General features: G+C 42.0%; 2 protein-coding genes across 2 annotated transcripts; both read left to right on the plus strand.

The window, feature by feature from the left end:
* The first annotated feature begins 587 nt into the window (after positions 1–587).
* Positions 588–7,584, plus strand: LOC139599230 (putative uncharacterized protein DDB_G0290521). Its single transcript, XM_071446331.1, has 22 exons — positions 588–725; positions 1,186–1,227; positions 1,332–1,373; positions 1,488–1,529; positions 1,637–1,678; positions 1,790–1,831; positions 1,937–1,978; positions 2,086–2,127; positions 2,242–2,283; positions 2,388–2,429; positions 2,558–2,599; positions 2,707–2,748; positions 2,863–2,904; positions 3,010–3,051; positions 3,145–3,186; positions 3,292–3,333; positions 4,010–4,042; positions 4,192–4,224; positions 4,335–4,394; positions 5,261–5,296; positions 5,981–6,086; positions 6,865–7,584. The coding sequence occupies exons 1-22, from the start codon at positions 704–706 to the stop codon at positions 7,364–7,366; spliced, it is 1,422 nt and encodes a 473-aa protein (XP_071302432.1). The 5' UTR covers positions 588–703; the 3' UTR covers positions 7,367–7,584.
* Positions 7,585–9,236: 1,652 nt separating this feature from the next.
* CUZD1 (CUB and zona pellucida like domains 1) lies at positions 9,237–18,147 on the plus strand. Its single transcript, XM_071446027.1, has 9 exons — positions 9,237–9,318; positions 10,593–10,797; positions 11,634–11,848; positions 12,835–12,985; positions 13,740–13,963; positions 14,805–14,977; positions 16,032–16,417; positions 16,771–17,039; positions 17,975–18,147. Exons 1-9 carry the CDS (start codon positions 9,237–9,239, stop codon positions 18,145–18,147), a joined length of 1,878 nt encoding a protein of 625 aa, XP_071302128.1.
* The last annotated feature ends 583 nt before the right edge of the window (positions 18,148–18,730 follow it).

Below are 18,730 nucleotides of genomic sequence, written 5' to 3' on the forward strand. Positions count from 1 at the left end.
ATTTTTTGCTGAAATAATCATAACATCCTGAAAACCTTAAAGTACAGACTATACTAGTGTTTCTTGGGATTTCTAGGTGTTAATTATGCTCTTCATAATCCACAGAAGAGCAAGTGTTAAAATGCATTTTTCTACCATATAGAATCATGAGTGTATGTTTTATTATATGCAACACAGAAATCAAAAGCTGGTTTCCAAAACCATTTATTCTTAGGGTTTTAACATAGATTTTATTGCTGCTTGCAGCCACTTAATCTCTCGCTCTTTCAGCCTCCCTCCCTCCCTCCCTTCCACCACCACCATAGAGGAGAGCAGGACATCAGAAATCCCAATTACACCACAGACAGGTTAAGGGCATTTGCACAACATGCAGCAGGTCATAAAAACGTGGTTGGGACAGGACTTCAGATGCAAAATCAGCATTTCTCAGAGCAGCTCATGTTTGTCTATGAATTTGGTGCCAGCGGGCGGGTGGGAGCTGTGAGTGCTGTGGGCAGAGCCTGCTGTGAGGATGGGGCACATTTTGAACCCAGGGGAATCTGAAGGCATTTCAATGCATCAGGAGCTGGTTCCAGCCTTACCTGAGTGCTCTTCCCTCTTGTTCCCACATTTCTTCCTCTTCCTCACAGCCTCTGCAAATACTTCAGAACCAAACCTGACACCCTCTGCACTGGAGGCGGATGTGACAACCTCGGCTGCAGAAATGCATTCCACACTGGCTGAAGGTAAGATACAGACACAATGCCATAAAATCTAAGAGCAGTGCTTGAGTTTGGTCAAAATGGATTGCATTGATAGGATTAAATAAATTAATGAACCTCAAGATCAGTCAACTGCTAGCTCATTGTCTCAGGAAGAAGTAAGTTGGGGAGAGAGGCTGAACCAGGCAGGGTTTAAAGGATGGGAAAAAACAAACCCAAGCCATATCCCTTAAATTACAAGGTATCCCAGAAAAATTAGGTTCTATCACTGTTATATCTAAGCCCTGATTTCCTATAAACAGGAAATGCTGTAGGTCTCAGAGGAAAAGTAAATAGCTAAAATGCAGACAATATTTAATTTGACTTTTTTGTTCTGTATTAAGTAATACACAATTACTCTGGTGCTGATGCTATGGGTCTTGGTGGAAAAAAATATACATTTAAAATGCCCATAATATTTAATTTAATCTTTCCTCTCTCACAGCAACAGTCTCTCCTAATGCTGAACCTGCAGATGTAAACACACGTAAGGAAAATAACATTACTGTGGTGTATATGCTGTCAGTCTTTAGGGGGAAAAAAGCATTTAAAATACATATAAAATTTACCTTCACCTTTTCTCTCTCACAGCAACAGCCTCTCCTAATGCTGAACCTGCAGATGTAAACACACGTAAGTAAAATAGCAATACTGTGGCGTACATACTATCAGTCTTGAGGAAAAAAATATACATTTAAAATGCCCATAATATTTAATTTCATCTTTTCTTCTTTTTCTTTCTCACAGCAACAGCCTCTCCTAATGCTGAACCTGAAGATGTAAACACACGTAAGGAAAATAACAGTATTGTGGTGTACATGCTGTCAGTCTTTAGGGGGAAAAAAAAACATTTAAAAATGCATATAAACTTTAATTTCCCCTTTTCTTTCTCACAGCAACAGCCTCTCCTAATGCTGAACCTGCAGATGTAAACACACGTAAGTAAAATAGTATTGCTGTGGTATATATGCTATCAGTCTGGAGGAAAAAAATATACATTTAAAAATGCACATAAAATTTAATTTCATCTTTTCTTCTTTTTCTTTCAGCAACAGCCTCTCCTAATGCTGAACCTGCAGATGTAAACACACGTAAGTAAAATAGCATTACTGTGGCATATATACTATCAGTCTTTAGGGAAAAATAAAACATTTAAAATGCACATAAAATTTCATTTCACTTTTTCTTTTTCACAGCAACAGTCTCTCCTAATGCTGAACCTGAAGATGTAAACACACGTAAGGAAAATAACAGTATTGTGGTGTACATGCTGTCAGTCTTTAGGGGGAAAAAAAAACATTTAAAAATGCATATAAACTTTAATTTCCCCTTTTCTTTCTCACAGCAACAGCCTCTCCTAATGCTGAACCTGCAGATGTAAACACACGTAAGTAAAATAGCATTGCTGTGGTATATATGCTATCAGTCTTGAGGAAAAAAATATACATTTAACATGCACATAAAATTTAATTTCATCTTTTCTTCTTTTTCTTTCTCTCAGCAACAGCCTCTCCTAATGCTGAACCTGCAGATGTAAACACACGTAAGTAAAATAACATTACTGTGGTGTACATGCTGTCAGTCTTTAGGGGAAAAAAAGCATTTAAAATACATATAAAATTTACCTTCACATTTTCTCTCTCACAGAAACAGCCTCTCCTAATGCTGAACCTGCAGATGTAACCACACGTAAGTAAAATAGCAATACTGTGGCATATATACTATCAGTCTGGAGGAAAATAATATACATTTAAAATGCAATATTAAATTTCATCTTTTCCATCACAATATTTAATTTCATCTTTTCTCTCTCACAGCAGCAGTCTCCCCTACTGCTGAACCTGCAGATGTAAACACACGTAAGTAAAATAGCATTACTGTGGTGTACATGTTGTCAGTCTTTAGGGGAAAAAAAAAACATTTAAAAATGCATATAAACTTTAATTTTACCTTTTCTCTCTCACAGCAACAGTCTCTCCTAATGCTGAACCTGAAGATGTAAACACACGTAAGTAAAATAGCATTACTGTGGTATATGTGCTATCAGTCTTGAAGAAAAAAATATACATTTAAAATGCCCATAATATTTAATTTCATCTTTTCTTCTTTTTCTTTCTCACAGCAACAGCCTCTCCTAATGCTGAACCTGCAGATGTAACCACACGTAAGTAAAATAACATTACTGTGGTCTACATGCTATCAGTCTTTAAGTAAAAAAGAACCATTGAAAATGCACATAAAATTTAATTTCACCTTTTCTCTCTCACAGCAACAGTCTCTCCTAGTACTGCAGCAGTAGACATCACCACTAGTAAGTAATACAGTCTTACTCTGGATTACATGCTACAAATTTCAGAGCAAAACCACAAACTTAACATTTAATTTCACCTTTTCTCTCTCACAGCAACAGTCTCTCCTAGTCCTGCACCAGCAGACATTACCCCTGGTAAGTAATAAAGAGTAACTATGGCCTACATGCTATGAGTGTCAGGGGGAAAAAAATACATGTAACATGCAGAAAATATTAAAATTCATCTTTTCTTTCTCACAGCAGCAGCAGCATCCACTGCTGCACCAGCAGACACTACCACCTGTAAGTATTGAAGTGTTGCTCTGGTTTACATGTTTAGCTGTCTGCCATGCTCTGATCATGTATTGACTGCCTCCCTTCCTCCATAGTAATATAATTTCATCAATTAGAATTGGAGATAATCCCACCTGCCTTTCCTTTGGCTTCCAGATAATAATAAAGGAGCAAAAGGGAAAGGGGAAACAGAGAAACTCTGCCCTGATGAAAGCACTGGGATGGGGCAGACTACTGAATACAAACCCAGATTTGCTCTTGGTTATCCCATTCCCAGAAAATCAGCCCCCCTGCACCTCCCAGAGCTGCATCCCAATCCCTGCACACCCTGGGATGTATTTGCCATGGGAGTGGGCAGCTCCAGTGCCCACCAAGGCATCCCCAGCCCTCGCCAGCACATGGCACTGGGCAGACACTGCATGTCAGAAATGTTATCCCAGCCCCAAACTGCACATCAGAATCTTTATCCCAGCCCCAAACTGGTGTTTAGCAAACAGCCCCAGGCTCCCAGAGCTGTTCCATGGTCAGAGGCAGCACAGGGATGGGTTTTCCTCCCACTCTGGAACATTGTCCTGCCTCCAAGTGAGACCTTGAGTCTCCTGAGGTTTGGGTGTCTCTCACCTGCCCAGTGCTGGGAAAGCAGTTTTTAACCTGCAGTTTTGTTTCCTCTCATGTCTCTGATCAGCCCCTGCAGAAGGCACAACACCTGGAGCAGCAGGTGTGTATGACTTCAGTGTATTGGTCAGAATTTCAGGATCAAGCATCAGCTTGAGTGAAATGCTGCTCCACTCCCCCTTGCCAGCCCTGGCTTTTCCCACACAATAATGGAACAGACACTGAAGGGTGCTTTTGTTTTCTCTTTGGCAGTCACAACTGAGCCCACCACAGCTGAAATCCCAGGTATTTATTTCTGGTCATTTCTGCAGCTGTGGGGAGCACTGCACTGTATTTCATGTGGGTCATCCATGTATTAGAACACAGACAATGTTTAACTTTCTCTTTTCTCACAGAGACAGGCTCACCTGCTGCATCAGTCCCTCCACCTCCTGAAACAGCAGCCATTGCCACTGGTAAATGAAGCAGATTTACCCTGGTTTATACCCTTAATTCCCTACCAAAGCTGGGATCTGAGATGTGCTGGCAAGGCTCCCTGTCTCCATGCATCATCTCATGGAATTAATATTGAAATTTAGGGATTTTTTTTTTTTGGCTTCCATACAAATTGAGGGACCTAAATTGTTGGTATTGATATGGGAGTTTGATATTGCTCTGCTACAAGTTGTAAGGAACTGGAATTCACTGGGGCAGACACACCACACCAACATAAATTCAGATTTCATCCAAATCACCTCTCTCCTACAAAGCCAGCCCCTGCACTTCCAAAGCTGCACCCCACTGGGAGTTGAGGCAGTGGGAATCCTTTTGACATATTCAGGGGTATTTGCTTTGACCCTTAGTTTTCCACAGTGGGCTTTGTCTTTTGAAAAAACTGAATTGTAAATAATTCTGCTCACTAGTTGATGATGTTCTGCCTCAGCTGCTAACAGAGCAGAGCCAGAGTATCTTTTAGAGTCTGGCCATAGCAGCTACACTTTGATAAAAGGCACTTGGCTGCTTTGGTAAACACACACAAGAAACTGAACTTCAGGTGCCAAGCAGACATTTGAGCATGGGGTTATTGCCTCACACAGAGGGATAAACAGAATTAAATCTGGTTCCCATTAATGCCAGTAATATGTCACTTGTACTCAAGCCCCCACACTTTCCTTCGTATGAAACCTTTGTCCATGACAATTCTATTCCCCAGAACTGTTGTTAATAATATTCCCTAGTCCTAATGTGTTCTGCTCATTACAATGTTTATTAACTGATGGCATAAAAGCACATCTTTTCCTCAATCAGCTCACTTTTTAACCTTTTTTATTTTCATGAAAAGCCAATCCACAGACAAATGCAGCAACTACAGGCTCAGGTAAGGTATTTGATTCTTTCTTCTTTTTAATGACTCCTCTTCCTAAGGGCAGGATACCCTGGGTGAGAGGTGTGAGCTGGGAAGGGCTGGCAGAGCTGGGAAGTTGATGTGAGCTGGGAAGTTCATTGGCAGAGGGGATCTGAGTGGGGGAAGTGGGAGAGGCTGGATGCAGGCAGAGGGATTGGGAATGTCACAGCTCAGCCAGGGATCACACACTGCTTATACAGAGCTGGCAGCAGAACCATCCTCACTGGTGAGTGCCAAGGGGATGAGCTGGTCTAGGTCTGCATCATTTATGGTCAAAAACCATTTGAGATGTCCTCCCAGAGCCTGCCAGCTCTGCCCAGCCAGTGCCCTGTGCTCTGGAGGGCTCACAGGCAGAGACATCTCATGATCCTGGCAAATCCCCCTCTTCCAGGAGAGAACAACACCAAGAGTTACCTCAGGGTTAGTTGTTAGTTGTAGGAGGGAGAAATGAGCTTTTAATGGGACATCATCAAAGAGAGAGAAAATAATTTCCTCCCCACTCAGCTGCTATTCCAGGCCCACATTTTAATTTGCAAAGCAGGCCAGTATTTAAAATACATATGCAGTAAAAAAAAAAAAAAAAAGCAGTAAAATACCTGCTGCATTCTGCTCTGTGTTTACCTCTGGTTTCTCAACATTCAATTCCTTCCCCTGCAGCAGAGCTCATTCCCCTGCCTAACTATGTGAAGCTGTTGTTGCTGAAATACCTAAACAGCCTGTGCCAGCCAAGGAGACCTGGGATGCCAGAAGTAACATTGGAAGGGTAAATATTTATTCATGCATGAATAAATATTCATGTGAGATGCCCTAGCCAAGCTGGGATACCCCAAACATGATTTCACACCATTTTGTTACACCCTTCAAGTGCTCAGGTACAACTTGATTTGACTACTCAGTCATACCCATACTTCCAATTACTAATCACACTAAAATTTTGCAAAACACCACTATTTCTTGGAAACAGACAGACATTCTTGGTGCATGTCTGTTGATCCAGATGTCCCTGGAGCCATTCTTGCTGGAGTCACTGATTTATGGCACCAGATGATGCTGGCAGGGTTTCAAAGACACGTCAGAGGGGATGGGATGCTGGTGTTGTCTTGGCTGCCCAGGGGAATTCTCCATGGACAGCTCTAAGCTTCCAAAAATTCAAAATCCTTCTTTCCAGGGCCATCCTTTAGTTTGTTAATTAATCATGAACCATAGCAAAATGTGCAGTAAAATTCCACTAACTCACCACTGTACAGCTTATAATGTGATTTAATATGTATTGACAAAATTCCACCAGGTGTGGTATCACATTGTGTGACATTTGTATGTGTTGTGGTGCACATTGCACCAACAGACATCCAAATTCCACGCAGTGGCATGGAAAGGAATGAACAGGGGTTCAGTGCAGTGAGTTGTGATTAACATCACAGCTGGACATTTGTGGAAGAAAGTTCCTTGCAACCCAGGAAACAAAGGGGCTTAGTGAGCATGCCACAATCATGACACAACAATTTATATGTGGGGTTGTGGGTTTTTTTTCCCTTTTCCAGGTGTGTAAAGGATCCAACCTGTGGGAATCACCCTTCATCAGGCCAGAGGCTCATCCAGCTCCGTTACAGAGCTCCTGTAAACCCTGGAATTTGCCTGCGGTGCAGAGTATCAGGGTGCAATGCACCCCCTCCTCCTCCTCCTCCTCCTCTGAGACCCTTCCCAGGGGGCAGGCTCCCTTTTCCTCCTCTGAGACCCTTCCCAGGGAACAGGCTCCCTTTTCCTCCTCTGAGACCCTTCCCAGGGAACAGGCTCCCTCCTCTGAGACCCTTCCCAGGGAACAGGCTCCCTCCTGTCAGACCTTTCCCAGGGAACAGGCTCCCTCCTCTCAGACCCTTCCCAGGGAACAGGCTCCCTCTTCCCAGACCCTTCCCAGGGAACAGGCTCCCTCCTGTCAGACCCATCCCAGGAAACAGGCTCCCTCTTCCCAGACCCTTCCCAGGGAACAGGAGAAGAGCCAGGAGAAGCACAAGCGACGTCGTTATTGTCATCGCCCCCCAGTAATGATGCTTCTGACCATGGCATTATGTTGAGCACCTCTAGACCTGTTCATTGTGTTCCAAGACCTGCTGCTCATTTCTAAAAATATGCTAGTGGGTGTAAATCTAAAGGTAGTTCATCTTAAATGAACTTGGGTTGCTTAAATTCAGATCTTTAGGATCTACGCAGCGGATCTTGTAAAAGCCTGAACTTCAATAAATACTCTCAGTGACAAAAAATAACTGGACCAACTGCCTGTTTTTTCTCAAGATTTTGTTTCCTTCTCAATGTTCCTTCAGTTCTAATCATGCTCAGGTCATACAAAGCTCCACCACACTCCTAACCCTGTGCTCTGCTTCCCACAGGAATTGATTTAAAGGGCATTGGGTTCTGGAGGACACAGCACTGATGGGCAGGGATCCACATGCCAGCTCACACATTCACTGCAGAGTCACATCCACGCACAAAAGGGATGTTAACATCTGAAAATTCATTGCAAGTACGTGTGTGGGTTTGAGAAATAAAAGGCTACACAGAGTAAATGCAAATTTAGCATTTCCAGGAGCCAAAGGGAATTCAAATGCTGTGCAACATCTTTAAACATCTATTTAGTGCCTCCACACTCAAAGACAGTATAAGTACATTTCAGAATGAAGACTGTTAAATTTAACTTAAAGTTTAGATTAAATTTAAGTTAAATTTAACATAAAAAAGGGATGGCAAAGGTGACATTATGGGACTTTACTTCCAGACTGAAATGTATTCAACGTGCAAGATCAAAATCCTTAAAGTGAGTTAAAAATCAGAGAGACTTGTTTTAAAGAAGACATAGGTCTGAGATTAGAAATACAGTATCATTACAAATGCATTATATATCAGCTTGCTTATAAAAGAAAATGGTTTTGTCAAAAAAAAAAAAAAAACTACAATGGAAGAAAAGCACCTGGCTGTGTTTCAAGAAGGTCTTGACTTTATTTTCTAGTAAAGTTGGAAGAAGCCCTGTTTGCACAGCTGTGGGGTTTGTGCTGCTCCTGAGGGAGCCCTGGCTGCTCCCACCCCCAGGTACCAGCCTGACCCAAGGCCAGGTACCAGCACACCTGGGCCCCTGGCACGGCCTCAGCAGCTCTAAGGACTGGGAGCTCTCTGCTGCACTGAGAAATGCTCTGCAATTTTTTCAGAGCTTTGGTCCTTATGAGACAGAATAGGGTGAATATATTGGACCAGGTACTTTGTTAAAGCTGTGCTGAAAGGAATTCAGGCTTTCAGGGCTGTGCTTGTTTCCTTGCCTCAGGAAGGAAAGGCTGATTCCTTTTTTCCTTCTGTGATTCCTAGTGTGGGGCTGAGAAAGTCCTGCCTGCAAAGTGGTTGCAGGGCAATCTTCTCCTTTCAATCTGTGACAATCTGGCCTTGCTCATCCCTGGGTGGTTCAGCAATAAATTCATAACAACTCTTTTACAGCAGTTGCACTTTGCAATCCTCAGCAAGGACAGGGAATGATTTTCCCAGTGTAACCTAAAGGGAGAAATGTCAAAATGAAGGTGGGAGAAACCAAACTCCTGCTGAGCAGTGCTGAGACAAAACTGCAAATGTGTCTCCCAAGGGAGTCTGTCAGTCCCTTCCACAACATTCCTGCTCGTGCCCACACCCCAAACAGCCCCTCAATGAAATCTGCTGGAAAATGTGCTTTGGGAGCTGACAAAAGCACTTCAAACTTACTCCACACAGCGCCTGTTTCAAAAACGGGCCCACCTGTTACTTTCTCATTTCTATCTGTTAAAAAGGAACAGTGACTGACAGATTAAACCCTGCCTCTTGGTACCACGGGGTGGTTGTGAAATAGCAGGAGGTATAAAAGCCAGGAAAGCCAAAGCTGCCCTTCCCAGCTGCCCTCAAAATGCAGCTGCCCAGGCAGTTCCTCTTCCTGCCTCTCTTCACCGCCCTGGCTCTCTCTGGAAGCAGCTCAGTAGAATTCACAGGTATGGAAATCTGTTTATCTGGGATATTTTATTGATTTCTGCACAAGAGGTCTTATATAGGCAACTGAGGGGCAAAATGTTAAACACCTCTAAAAGTGAATCTAATTGCAATGTGCTGATGGCATGATAGTGATACCTAAACACGACTAAAAATGGTAAATAATAAAAAATACTCTATACAGTCCACACTATGGCAGTTATTTTATTTTAAGAACTTGATTTTGAAGCAGTTTTACTCTGCAATGTAAATTGGCTTTTATAAATTAACACTATATTGAAATAACAGAAATCAGGAGACTAATCGGGAAATGTTTGTTTTTTGACAGAGATCTGTTCATTTTTCCTTTGTTCAATCAGAAGCAATAGAGAGCTGTTTGCTGCTCAGTTTGGGATCCCCATTCTGTGCTCAGATCAGCAATGTGGCTGATTGAAGGAGGGTGGCTATTGCAGGATAATGAAATATTGCAGCAGAGCTGCTCCACTGGTGTCTGACCCCAGAGAGTGCAGGAGGGTAGGACTGACCTGCAATGCTCTCACAGAGAGGAGGTTCCATTTGTGATGGCAAAAGTCTCTCCTCAACCTTTCTACTCCCTCTGGAGTCCATCAGAAAGCCTGACCTAATTTTCTGGGGCTGCATGCACTCTGCAGAAAATTCTTCTGACTGCTTTAGACCATTATTTTTATATTTAATATTATATATAATAATATAATTAAATATAATAGAATTCTATAATTATATTCTATTTAGTATTAAATAGAATATATCATTATATAAATATTTTTTATATATATATATATATATATATATATATATATATATAAATATATAATTAAATATAATTCTATTAAAGAAGAAAGGAGATCTTACGCTCAGAGTGGATTATAAGCTTTCTCCAAAGTTTCCTATCCAATGGTCATTACTTCAGCTACTTCCTAGCCTATTAATTAGTGCCACACATAGTTGAGTTGTGGGTTTTTTTATAAGGTACTTAAAAGACCCAAGGCCTGAATTGCTTGTGGTGACAAACCTTGCTGAAAAGGGTTGCTGAGGTGTCCTGCAGCACTTGGCCTTTCCAGTTGTGCTACTGGCTTGATCCTTTTCTCTGCTGCTAGGAAAACTGGGATAAACCATGGCTTTTTAATATTCTTTCACCATCAGATTCATCAGATTTCATCAAATGAAATAATATAAATAATTTTTTTTTTTAATTAGCACATTTTTCATATCTGTTTGATGATGGACTCTTCCAGTCTTTACATAATGGAGGATTAAATATTTACTGCAAGAGAAAACTTGAGAGATGTCCTTGCACGTTGTTTCTGTGGTTGCTGTTGTCCAACAGGGGCGCCTCGCTGTGGGGCTTCACTTCATGAGCCCAACAAAGCACTAAGGATTGAACTAAATGCAAATGCAAACTGCACCTGGCAAATCCAGAGGAATGCAAATCAAACAATTAGGCTTGTTTTCTCCCATTTTAAGTAAGTATTTCCTACAGATGCTTTTGCACTGTTTCATTTCACTGGAATATAGCACAGAAATGTATTGCCCCTAAATATTTCTCTCTGTTGAATCTGTGTTGTGCCCTCCAGTGAATCCCAGGATGGTTTGGGTTGGATGTGAGTTAAATCCCACCCAGTGCCACCCCTGCCATGGCAGGGACACCTCCCACTGTCCCAGGTGCTCCCAGCCCCAGTGTCCAGCCTGGCCTTGGGCACTGCCAGGGATCCAGGGGCAGCCACAGCTGCTCTGGGCACCTGTGCCAGGGCCTGCCCACCATCCCCACAGAGAATAATTCCTTCCCCAAATCCCATCCTCCCTCTGGCAGTGGGAGCCATTCCCTGTGTCCTGTCCCTCCAGGCCTTGTCCCCAGTCCCTCTCCAGCTCTCCTGGAGCCCCTTCAGGCCCTGGAAGGGCTCTGAGCTCTCCCTGGAGCCTTCTCCTCCCCAGGTGAGCACCCCCAGCTCTCCCAGCCTGGAGCAGAGGGGCTCCAGCCCTTGGAGCATCTCCATGGCCTCCTCTGGACTCACTCCAGCACATCCTTCTTGTGTTGAGTTCCCAGGGCTGAAAGCAGCATTCCAGGTGGGGTCCCATGGGAAGAATCTCCTCTCTCAGACTCCCATTCATTTTTGGTGTTGCACTTTTTGGTCATGTTGAGTTTCTAATTCACCAGCAGCTCCAAATCCATCTCCTCAGGGCTGTTCCCAAGCCATTCTCCACCCAGCCTGTATCTGTGGGCCTGCCCCAGCCCCTGTGCACATTTACCTGTGTGGCTGCCAAGGAGCTCAGGTGATTCTCACTGTGCTTTTCCCAACAGATTTGCTCCTTCTTCAAGCTGTGAAACAGAGAGCATCAGAGTGTTTGATGGTCCCTCCACTGCTTCACCTCTCCTTGGACAAGTGTGTGATGACACAGATGCAGTCCCAGTGCTTGAATCATCCTCAGACAGTTTAACTTTTCTCATAACAACCAACTCCATGCCTTTCACAAGAAACTTCTTTGTCTACTACTACTTCTTTTCACCAGGATCAAGTAAGCCAATAAATTACATTTGAACTGCAGCAATGAAATGTAATTAAAAAACTTTAATCAGTCTCACTCAGGTCTTCAGGCCTCAGAGAATGGAGTGGGGCAAAAATCAGGGAAAGAGGCACAAGCAATGTGTTGGCAGAGATCCTAAAAACTTAAATTTAACTTAGAAAAGTGATGGCAGAGGTGACATTATGGGACTTTACCTTTACTTCCAGACTTCTATGAAATGTACTCAGCTTGCAAATGTTACAGCATTTACCCAGGAGAATTTGACCATCTAGTCAGAACTCCTGCCAAGTACAGATCACAGAAGCCAGTGAGGATTTTAATTCAAGAAGCTCCTTACTCTTTTTCTTTTCAAAGATAAGAATAGCTTGGACAAAATCAATCTTAGCTTGTGACCAGTCCCTTTGCTTCTGCTGACCTGGTGGCATGGTATTAAGCTCTTAAAAACTTAATTTCACAGAGCAGTTACCAAATCCCAGTTCATGCTGCTCCAGTCTTTAATTTTGCTGCTGAAAGATTCTGCCCTGTTTCTAGTCTACATTTGTCTGAGGTTCCACTGGTTTGATTTTTTTTGCCTTTGTCAAGTAAAATCTCTTTCATACTTGCAGATTTTGCACTTCCATACAGATCATGAATGGTTGGTGTAACATCTTCATTACCAGTTTTTCAAGAGGGCACTGAATTTATCCAAAATGTGGATAAATGTGGCTCTCACTAAGCTGCTCCCAGTACCAAAGTTAACTCATCTACAGCCAGCTCAGGGGTCACCACACTGAGCCTCACAGAAATAGTGACCACTGGCTCCATTTTGTAATTCCACCTCAAATTCCCTATAGGATTTCCATCTTTAGTACCTTTAATCATTTCCAAAGGACTGGAGTCCTAAAGAATCAATCCTGATAGTTACATAAGGTTTGGTTTTTTTATATGACTCATTATATGACTTATTCTGTTACCAATATATCTCCTCTTCTTTTCAGAAACTGAAAATTGTGGGGGAGAATTAACTGGTCCCAATGGGACATTCAGCAGCCCCAACTACCCAGCACCTTACCCTCAATTCAAATACTGTGTCTGGCACATACAAGCACCAAAAAACTCCAAGATAAACTTAGAGTTCCGAGACTTTTTGTGAGTAAATTCCCTATTTATATTCATTTAGGTGTATATATATTTATATTTATATATTTATATATCCCTATTTATAGATATATTTATAAATGCTCTGTTTCTCTATATACATTCTGTTTAAAGGCATTACTTTGTTAAACACAGGAGGAAGTTCTTTTTAACTTTTAGAACATCTGTACACCTTTAAAATAAAGGGTTTTGTTGACTGTTATGATAAAATGATTGCAAAGTTTTTCACCCTAAAGCAGCTGCAGTGCCAGTCAGGGAAATGCAGAAAACATCTCAGGTGACCAACCATGAGGTATAGGTCCATTTCTTGAGATATTCAGACTGCAGGATGCCCTGCAAGAACTCAGTATGAAACATACAGGATTCCACAGGAAATCTTTACCTTGAGCACTGCTCTCTGAGATGATAAACTCTGCACAGGGTGGAATATGCTCTGAGCCTTCCTGGCCAAGGTCCATCTCTAATTCTGGGAGAATCCACCCTCCACTGGTGAAAAATTGCAAGAATCTTCCTCTGTGTTACACTCAAGAGGTTTCAGAAGCCAACCCTACACTTTAAAAATTATTTTTGAGAAACATGATATTTTTAATATCTTTTATTTACTTTTAACAATGTCTATTTGTGGTGCTCTGTTCTCCATTCTATCACCTCAGTTGAGTGGAACTCTCAGACACTTTATCTTCACTGGATCCTCTATCCAGTGCAACCAAAGATTTCCCTGTGATGATTTTCCCTCTGTCTGCAGCCTGGAATTGGACAGAAACTGCCAGCTTGACTTCACAGCAGTCTATGATGGGGCCAGCACTGCCTCTGGGTTGTTGGGGAAAGTCTGTGGGCGCGCCCAGCCCACATTTGAGTCTTCTTCAAACGTGCTGACAGTTGTGCTGTCCACAGATGACAGCAACTCCTACAGAGGATTTTCAGCTCAGTATTCCACTGCTCCCCTGCCAGGACCCGTGGAGCCCAACAGTGAGTGCCCCTGCTACATGGAGAGGATGCTGATGCTTTTTATAACGTGGTTCTTCTCTTACAAACATCCTAAAGAACTGATGGTGGATACTGAGGAGTTAAGCCTTTTTATTGGTAGTCTTTTAACCCCTTTTACATGCAAAACTCCCACATTATCTCACCTATAGAGCCAAAATTACTTCCTGACCCATCAGCAAAAGAAAAACAGTTCTTTCAATTTTGTGTCCTTTTTTTCTGGCTGGCACCACTTAAAATCTGAGGTTTTCCTTCTTTTGTACAAAACAGGCATTGTTACCATGCTAAGATGCAAAGATAAACTCCTGTTGTCTGGTTAGTTTAAATGGTTTTGTTGCCTAAGGCACTCAGGAATTTTCCTGGTCTGCACTGGTCAGTCAGGGTTCAGGTGTGTTGTAATTTCCTTTCCCCCTGAGCTGGGCCTTATTTTCCTTATTGGTCCTGTATCCTTGCATGCCCATCCTCCCATTACCTGAGGTGCAAAGGAGTTTCTAAAGCTTCACTGCCTGAGATAAATCAATTTCTTTACCCACCATTCTGCACTAGCACTTTGATTCCTTTTCCCTTTTAAAAATGCAGAGACCCTTCTGTGTTACTGGGTTTTAAATTAAACTTTCAGCATGAGCTTTATGGAGTTTTGCTCTAGTTCTGAAGTTGAGCATGAAATTTTGGTGCAACTTCTGCATGATCTCAAGTGGGCATGAGCTTTTTCCCTGACAAATCCAGAATCATGTGACAAGTTCAAGGATTTAGACAAAGTGGGAAATGATCACTGCAGTTTGTCCTGATGTGTTCTTGGTTTTGTTTGATTCTTTTTCAATGGCAGCAAGCCTTACCTGCTCCTCAGACAGCATGAGAATTGTTCTGAGCAAGTCCTACCTGGCCTCCCTTGGCTTTAGAGAAGCTCACCTGCAGCTGAATGATCCATCCTGCAGACCAGTTGTGACAGATTCAGTGATCTTCTCCTTCCCATTGGCCAGCTGTGGAACAATTAAAAAGGTAAAGGGGTAAAAATATGAATAAGCTAACAAGAGCTCAGGAAAGGTAAGAGCTGGTAGAAGTAATGTATGAAGAGCATGTGAGTACATTGACTTTATTTTCAGTCAGCTCACCCCATTCCATGTTTCCTGTCTTGGAGTACAAAGAACATTTTTTCCTCTTTAACAATCTGATGATCCATGAACCTTTCGAAAGAAATATGGGAGAATCCACACAAATTAACCCCCAAAAGATTGCCAAGAGCCAGTTCATAGCACTGTTTTGATAAGGGTGACTGGAGCATAGCTGTGGTACTTCCCACACTCCGTGCACTATTCCTTACCCTTGTTGCTGCCTGGATTGGTTCAGTGTTTAGGAAAAACAAGAGGAGGGTTAATAAGATTTTTTGGCTGCAGCCAGTTTCACAGTTCCAAGCCTCTGATAAGCACAGCTGGGTAGATGTGTAAGTTAAGTTACAATCCCTTAACTATTCCTTAACCTTGTTGCTGCCTGGATTGGTTGAGTGTTTAGGAAAAAACAAGAGGAGGGTTGTGACCGTGTCCGCAGGGGTCTTAAGATGAGGGAAGAGACGAGAATCTTGACTCCATGTTTCAGAAGGCTGATTAATTATTTTATGATATATATTATATTAAAACTATACTAAAAGAATAGAAGAAAGGATTTCATCAGAAGCCTAGCTAAGAATAGAAAAAGAAAGAATGATAAAAGCTTGTATCTCGGACAGAGTCCGAGCCAGCTGACTGTGATTGGCCATTAATTAAAAACAACCACATGAGACCAATCACAGATGCACCTGTTGCATTCCACAGCAGCAGATAACCATTGGTTACATTTTGTTCCTGAGGCTTCTCAGGAGAAAAAAATCCTAAGGAAAGGATTTTTCAGAAACTATCATGGCTACAGAGGGTTGATAAGATTTTTTGGCTGCAGCCTGTTCCACAGTTCTAAGACACTGATAAGCACAGCTGGGCAGGTGTGTAAATTTAGCTACAATTCCTCTCAACCGCTGTGCTGGTGCAAGCCCAGCTGAGCCCCTGGCACGTTCCTTTCCCAGGATGAAGGGCACAGCATCACTTACACCAACACCATCTCCCTGGCTGCAGCTGGCAGCGCCATCACCCGCCAGAGGAACACCGAGATCACTGCCCGGTGCACAATGAGCAACAACGAAACCCTGGAGCTCATCTACACCACAACAAACAATGCCATCCAAAAGCTGGCTGCTGGGGGGAGGTACAACGTCAGCATGGCCTTCTACGAGTCAGATCTGTTCTCCAAGCCCATTCAATACTCCCCATACTACGTAGACTTGAACCAAACTCTCTTTGCTGAGGTGACTCTTCATTCCACTGACCCAAATCTCCAGGTGTTCATCGATACCTGCACTGCATCTCCACAGCCTGGCTTTGGATCGCTGACATACGACCTAATCAGGAGTGGGTAAGGCTGATTTTATTACTGTCTCCTAATGTGAGAGGAAATGGGATTTAAATGTCAACTGCACTTCTTCTATTTTTTATTTTATTTATTAATTTTATTTATTTTTGTCTCTTCCACCTACTTTCTTTAGTAGACTATGATTGGAAGTGAGTTGTAGATAAATTTGACATTCCACAAACAGAGATAGGAAAAACATGCACCACATGATGCTGGGCAAAGGGAAAAAAGCACTTCACTGTATGCCCACGTGTAGAACAGTGCCCTGGTTAAATGCTGTAGTTACAGCTCACAGGACTCAGCCAGAATGATTATTCCAAGTGGACTGGTTTAACAGACTGTACATCCTTTTGCAGCTGCAGTAAAGATGACACTGTGGTAACCTACCCAGCGTTTGAAAACTATGGAAGGTTCAAATTTAGGGCCTTCAGGTTCCTGAGGAGCTTCCCATCAGTTTACCTGCAGTGTGACATTGTGATCTGTGACAGCAACAGCAGCAACTCTCGCTGTGCCAGAGGCTGCATCTCCAGGCAGAAAAGAGCAATCTCTCCCTACACATGGAAAACCAACACTGTGGTGGGGCCCATCCGCCTGAAAAGAGATCTCAGGGCTGCTGAGCACTCAGGTGAGAGGGGAAAAAGAAAAAAATAAATATATCTACGTGTGCACTTCACTCAGTTTTGTTGTTGGTACTCCAGATAATAAACACAGCTGACTGACTCCAGGCCAGGTTAAATCCTCCCACTGCATGCACAGAACAGGAGGAACAAGGAGTCTTGAGAGCAGAAAGCAAAAGCACCATGCCTTTAAATCAGAGCTGCAGAGGGGATTGTAAGACAACTAAGCTTTGGTGCCATTTGTAGTCTGATCTGCAGTGGTCAGGTACTGAGAGCAAAGACAAACTACAAAATATGGAAAAATTATTTTTAAAAGCTTGTATTGCTACTTCCACTGTGCTCATTGTTCTCACTCTTCTGGAGCCCAAAGCTTCACTTGAGAAAAGCACATTGGGCCACTTGCTTTCAGGTATCAGATCTAGGAAATATTTAGAATTAATCTGGCTCTTAATAGTAATTAGAATATTTTCTTTTTAAAAAATTATTAACCTTTCTATATTCTAGCAACATTTTAGATATGTTTCTATTTATTTCATTAGTGAAAGATTTTGCATTCATATGTGTGGAAGTGAACACATCTGTAAATCACAGGCAAATATTAAAAAGCAGAATGAGTTTTACTGAGAAGCAGATAGGAAACCACTGAAACCACATATTGGTTTTTTTGCCCAACTTTTCTTCAGCAAATGACTCAAATCTCTCTCATGGTGACAGCAGTGCTTGGCAAAAACTTGGCTGCAGCAATACCAAAGAACTGAACATCATGATGATCTGCAGGATTGTTTTATTAGCAATTTTTACAACTCTTCAGTACTACTATTCAGGATTTGCACTCCGTGTGGGTCATGTAAAATGAAAATATCTGAAAAAATGCTTATTTAATTCCCAGTTAAATCATATGGAATTCTAAACTTTTAACACTTTTATTTTTCTCTCTACACAGAATCCCTCACTGAAGTGGAAGCTGAAAAAACACCAAACCTGCAACAATACAACTTCTACACTCTGGCATTTGTGGTTTTAATTTCAAACATTCTCATTGTGGTAGCTGTGATACTGAAGCATCACAAGCACCAGGTAGGATACAGCTATCAAAATGTCCAGAGCTCATTTTAGCTACTTCTGGAGATTTCTACTTAGTGTCAACTGCTCTTCATATTTGTCATCCAGAGAGGGAAGAGGGAAAAAATAAAAAATCATTTAATTAACAGCATTGGAACTCAACACTCAGAAATTCATTCTTTTGTTATCAAATAAAAAATCCAAACCCAAAACCATCTCAATTTAATACTCTGTCTCAAGTCACTGAGTTGAAAAAGTGTGTGTACCTCAGGATGGACTTTATACCTTTATAGGTATAAATTTTTGTCTTAAAAAAAAAACTCTTTTTCTCTTCTTGAATCACTTTGCACCTGGCAGGAGTTAAGATCAGGGACAAATGCAAGATGTTGTTTCAAAGCAGATTATCCTCTTTTCCAAACCTGCTTCTGTGTGTTCACTACCATCAGGATGTGACAGTGTTCAAAAGACATCACTTTTCCTGGAGAAGGAAATATCAGGCAGAGTAAATAAAGACAGTGGCTTGCACATGCTCATGCTGATTTTGAGTCAACACTTGCTTCCCCATCAACAGCTTTTGCCAAAAATGTTTGTGCACTCAGCTGAGGGAGTCAGCATGAAGTCCCTACACTCTCCAATT

This window comes from Agelaius tricolor, unplaced genomic scaffold (genome assembly GCF_023055355.1).
Source record: "Agelaius tricolor isolate 1412-34295 unplaced genomic scaffold, bAgeTri1.0.p SCAF_22, whole genome shotgun sequence".
NCBI lineage: Eukaryota > Metazoa > Chordata > Aves > Passeriformes > Icteridae > Agelaius > Agelaius tricolor.

What these genes read in the sequence shown, in the direction of transcription:
- LOC139599230 (XM_071446331.1), top strand. Translation starts at nt 704, where the DNA reads ATGCATTCCACACTGGCTGAAG. An exon ending in ACCTGCAGATGTAAACACAC is followed by an intron (nt 1,374 to 1,487) that starts GTAAGTAAAATA and finishes TCTTTCTCACAG; the next exon opens with CAACAGCCTCTCCTAATGCT. An exon ending in CACCACAGCTGAAATCCCAG is followed by an intron (nt 4,225 to 4,334) that starts GTATTTATTTCT and finishes CTTTTCTCACAG; the next exon opens with AGACAGGCTCACCTGCTGCA.
- CUZD1 (XM_071446027.1), top strand. Translation starts at nt 9,237, where the DNA reads ATGCAGCTGCCCAGGCAGTTCCTCTTCCTGCCTCTCTTCACCGCCCTG. An exon ending in GCTGTGGAACAATTAAAAAG is followed by an intron (nt 14,978 to 16,031) that starts GTAAAGGGGTAA and finishes TTCCTTTCCCAG; the next exon opens with GATGAAGGGCACAGCATCAC. An exon ending in CAGGGCTGCTGAGCACTCAG is followed by an intron (nt 17,040 to 17,974) that starts GTGAGAGGGGAA and finishes CTCTCTACACAG; the next exon opens with AATCCCTCACTGAAGTGGAA.